This window comes from Lagopus leucura, unplaced genomic scaffold (assembly GCF_019238085.1).
Source record: "Lagopus leucura isolate 7727_CA_CO unplaced genomic scaffold, USGS_WTPT01 34547-0_obj-0_obj, whole genome shotgun sequence".
In the NCBI taxonomy this organism is placed as follows: Eukaryota; Metazoa; Chordata; class Aves; order Galliformes; family Phasianidae; genus Lagopus; species Lagopus leucura.
Window position 1 is genome coordinate 1,198 of NW_024966057.1, and position 4,184 is coordinate 5,381.

Below are 4,184 nucleotides of genomic sequence, written 5' to 3' on the forward strand. Positions count from 1 at the left end.
CGCTATGGGTCTCTATGGTCGCTATGGGTCTCTATGGGTCGCTATGGGTCTCTATGTGTCCCTATGGTCTCTATGGTCTCTATGGTCCCTATGGTCGCTATGGGTCGCAGTGACTCACGTGACGACGGCGTTGGGGTTCTTCTCCACAGCAAACACTCGGATGCGGCGCTGCGCCATGCGGGCGGCTCTCAGTGCTGCGTTCACCAGCGGCCCGCGGCCTGCGCCCAGCACCAGCACCACCCTGCGGGGAGCCCAATGTCAGACACACGGCTGCCCCACGGCTGCCCCATAGCTGCCCCACGGCTGCCCCATAGATACCCCATAGCACCCCATGGCTGCCCCATAGACACTCCGCAGTGCAGATGCACACAGTGGGGCGCTATGGGGCGCTATGGGATGCTATGGGGCGCTGTGGGGCACTATGGGGCGCTATGGGGCACTGTGGGGCGCTATGGGGCGCTATGGGGCGCTATGGGGCACTATGGGGCGCTATGGGGCAGCCCCACAAGCACTCACTGCACGTTGGTTTCCTTCTCCTCCTCAGGCACGCGGTCCAGCAGACATTTATAGATGGCCTTATATGGGCAAAAGGGGGCGTGGCCGCGTCAGAGAAGGGGCGTGGCCACGCTTACTCAGAGGAAGTCCCGCCCTCCAACAGGAAGTCCCGCCCACCTGCTGGTATTGGCTGTATTTGATTGGATCCTTTTCGAAGACTTCGTAGGTCTGCGACTCCAGGTTGTCCATCAAGGGCTGCGGCAAAAGGGGCGGGGTCAGAGCAAGCCACGCCCCCTCATTAGCATAACCCCCCTGTTCCCACTGTTTTGGCCAATGGAAAGCCCCGCCTCCAATCCCATGCATGAAGCCATGCCCCCAGGACCAAACACGTTAAGCCCCGCCCATGACAGCCAAGCCTCGCCCCTTTGCATTCCTATTGGCTGCAACCTGTATTAAGCCCCGCCCCCCCCCCTAAGCCCCGCCCCTTCAATTGCCCCCAATGCCTTTCCTTCTGCACTCCGTCCCCTAAGGCTCCGCCCCCTTAGGCCCCTCCCACTTCCTGTCCCGCCCCTTTAATCCTCCCACCTCTATGGGGCGCTGCAGGTCATCCAGACATCCCACTTTAGACTCCTCCACTTCCTGTTCCACCCTTTAAGCCCCTCCCACTTCCTGCCACGCCCCCTCCAAGCCCCTCCCACTTCCTGCCTTGCCCCTTCTGGCCCTCCCACCTGCAGTGGGCACTACAGGTAATGCAGACTTTAGACTCCCCCACTTCCTGCCCTGCTCTTCCAAGCCCCTCCCACTTCCTGCCCCACCCCTTCCGGCCCTCCCACCTGCAGGGGGCACTGCAGATCATCCAGACTTTAGACTCCCCCACTTCCTGCCTCTTTCACCCCCTCCTACTTCCTGCCCAGCTCCTCCAAGCCCCTCCCACTTCCTGCCCCACCCCTCCCACTTCCTGCCCCGCCCCTTCCGGCCCTCCCACCTGCAGGGGGCACTGCAGGTAATCCTCGTATCCGCGCGCAAACAGCTCGTAGGCCGATGGCGGGGGCCGGTTCTGCCCCACGTGCTCCAGGTACTGCAGGTAGGCGCTCAGCGGCTTGGGCTCGTGGTGTGGGGCGCCCCATAGCACCACCTGCACCTCCAACTGTGGGGGGAAACCATGGCGGGCACTGCCTGCCCCATAGCTGCCCCACAGCTGCCCCACAGCCATCCCACAGTGACCCCATAGCGACCCCAGAGCAGCCCCATAGCGGCCCTATAGCAGTAGTGACCCCGTAAGGACTCCATAGGGACCCCATAGCGACCCCAGAGCAGCCCCATAGCGGCCTCATAGTGCCCCACAGCAACCCCATAGCGACCCCATAACGACCCCATAGAGATCCCATAGTGCCCCTACCCCCTTCCCAGCCCCACATCCCCCCATCCCAGCCCCACACCCCCCCTCCCAGCCCCACATCCCCCCTCACCTTGAGCAGGCGGCCCAGCAGGCGCTGGTGGGGCCTGGACAGGACGGGGAAGCCCTTCTTGTTGGTGAGGAAGATGCTGGTGGGCAAGATGGCCGCCCGCAGTGGCTCCCCCAGCCAGCGGTCGATGGCTTCCGCCGACGGCAAATCAGGGCCCACCTCCAGCGCTGGGCGGGGACAGAGAGAGGCCACGCCCCCTTTGGAGGCCGAAGCTCCGCCCATCCCCATTTCCCACCCCATAGTGCCCTATGGGTGACTTAGGCCCCGCCCCCTTTGCCATCACCACATGGCTCCGCCCACAAGGCGGAAAGAGAAGAAAGAATTAAGCCCCGCCCCCTGCATGCATAGCCACGCCCACTTCATCATTGCCCCACCCCCACACCCTGATTCCTCCAATGCCTTCATAGGTTTCCCCTGTTAACCCGCTAAGCTCCGCCCCCAAAAGCCTTGGCCACGCCCACATATAGCTTGACCCCAGACCCCACCCACCGTATATGGGATACAAGCCCCGCCCCTTCCTGCCAAACCCCGCCCACTCAGCTCTAGCCCCACCCACAGACACAAGCCCTGCCCCTTCCTGTCCCAGCATTGCCACCTATTCATCATCCCGCCCCTTCCTCCCCACGCCCCGCCCCTTCCTGCCGTGACCCCGCCCCTTCCTTCCCATGCCCCACCCTCTTTCACCCACAGCCCCGCCTTTTCCTGTTGTGGCTCCACCCCCTTTCACCCACGCCTCCACCTCTCCTTTTTTGTGACCCCTCTCTTTCCCATTCATGGCCCCTCCCCTTCCTGCCGTGGCTCCTCCTCTTCCTGTCACAACCCCACCCCTCTTCCTGCCGTGGCCCCACCCCCTTCTAATACAGCTCCACCCCCTTTCCTCCATGGCTCCGCCCATTGCTGCTCCATTCCCTATTGTGGCTCCGTCCCTTTCCTGTTGTGGCCCCGCCCCTTCCTGCCGTGGCCCCGCCCCTTCCTGCCGTGGCCCCGCCCCTTCCTGCCACTCACCCAGCCCGACCCTCTTGTTGTAGTCGCACAGAGTCCGGAAGTTGTTCCACCTGCAAAGGCCCCAAATCCTCGTTTTCCCACCCACACCTCATTAACACCCCCCATTAATTAGTTAATTAACTCCATTAACGACCCACCAGTGCCACGTCCGCTCCTCCTGCCGCCCGTCGCCCTCGTTAGGCAGCGGCTCGTTAGCGATGGCGTCCTCGCGCCCGTCCTCGGGGGCCAGCAGGGGCACACGCACCCACACCTGCAGCAATTAACGCAATTAACGCCCCTTAACGAGCCTGAGGCACCAATCAAACCCACCGCGTCCCCCATGAACACCCACCAAGCCCCAATTAGACCTCGTTAAGACCCATTAAACCCCATTAAGACTCATCAAAACCCTACTGAGCCTCGTTAAGGCTCATTAGGTTTTAATTAAAGCTCATTAAGACTCAATTACACCTGATTGTGACCCATTAAGATCCCATTACACCACACTACATCTCATTAAACTTAAACTAAACTCTATTAAGACCCATTAAACTCTATTAAGACTCAATTAAGCCCCATTAAGACCTTACTAAGCCTCATTAAGTCTCATTAAGTTTAATTAGACCCTATTAAACCCCAATAAGCCCCATTACGGCCCATTAAAGCCCTGCTAAACCCTCATTAAAGTCTCATTAAGCTTCAATTAAGCCCCATTAAAACTCAATTAAACCCCACCAGCACCCAGTAAGCCCCAATTAAACCCCATTAAGCCCCAATTAACCCCACCAAAACCCCATTGAGCCCCAATTAACCCCCATTAAGCCCCACTTAACTCCATTAAACCCCACCAAAATCCCACTAAACCCCCCCAAAGGCCCAATTAAGCCCTAATTAGCGCTAATTAACCCCATGCACTCACAGCAGCCCCGTGTGGCACCCCCTGCAGAGCCCTTAAGCCCCAATTAACCCCCATTAAGCCCCATTAAGCCCCACTTAACTCCATTAAACCCCACCAAAACCCCACTAAACCCCCCCAAAGGCCCAATTAAACCTTAATTAGTGCTAATTAACCCCCGTACTCACGGCAGCCCCGTGCGGCGCCCCCTGCAGAGCCATTAAGCCCCATTAAGCCCCACTTAAACCCCATTTAACCCCATTAAACCCCACCATAACCCCACTAAACCCCCCCAAGGGCCCAATTAAGCCCTAATTAGCGCTAATTAACCCCATGCACTCACA

General features: G+C 59.5%; 1 protein-coding gene across 1 annotated transcript in view; it reads right to left on the reverse strand.

Moving 5' to 3' along the window:
• The window catches only part of PRMT5 (protein arginine methyltransferase 5), a gene marked incomplete at its 3' end in the record, with an annotated part of 5,255 nt that extends 1,194 nt beyond the window's left edge, over positions 1–4,061 (reverse strand). Inside the window, exons 1-8 of the mRNA XM_042892944.1 lie at positions 4,029–4,061; positions 3,104–3,216; positions 2,967–3,016; positions 1,965–2,128; positions 1,481–1,642; positions 673–750; positions 517–575; positions 119–241 (exon numbers count right to left, since the gene is read on the reverse strand). Of these exons, the coding sequence (XP_042748878.1) occupies positions 119–241; positions 517–575; positions 673–750; positions 1,481–1,642; positions 1,965–2,128; positions 2,967–3,016; positions 3,104–3,216; positions 4,029–4,061 (782 nt within the window). The remainder of the gene's footprint in view (positions 1–118; positions 242–516; positions 576–672; positions 751–1,480; positions 1,643–1,964; positions 2,129–2,966; positions 3,017–3,103; positions 3,217–4,028) is intronic.
• Between the last annotated feature and the right edge of the window lie 123 nt (positions 4,062–4,184).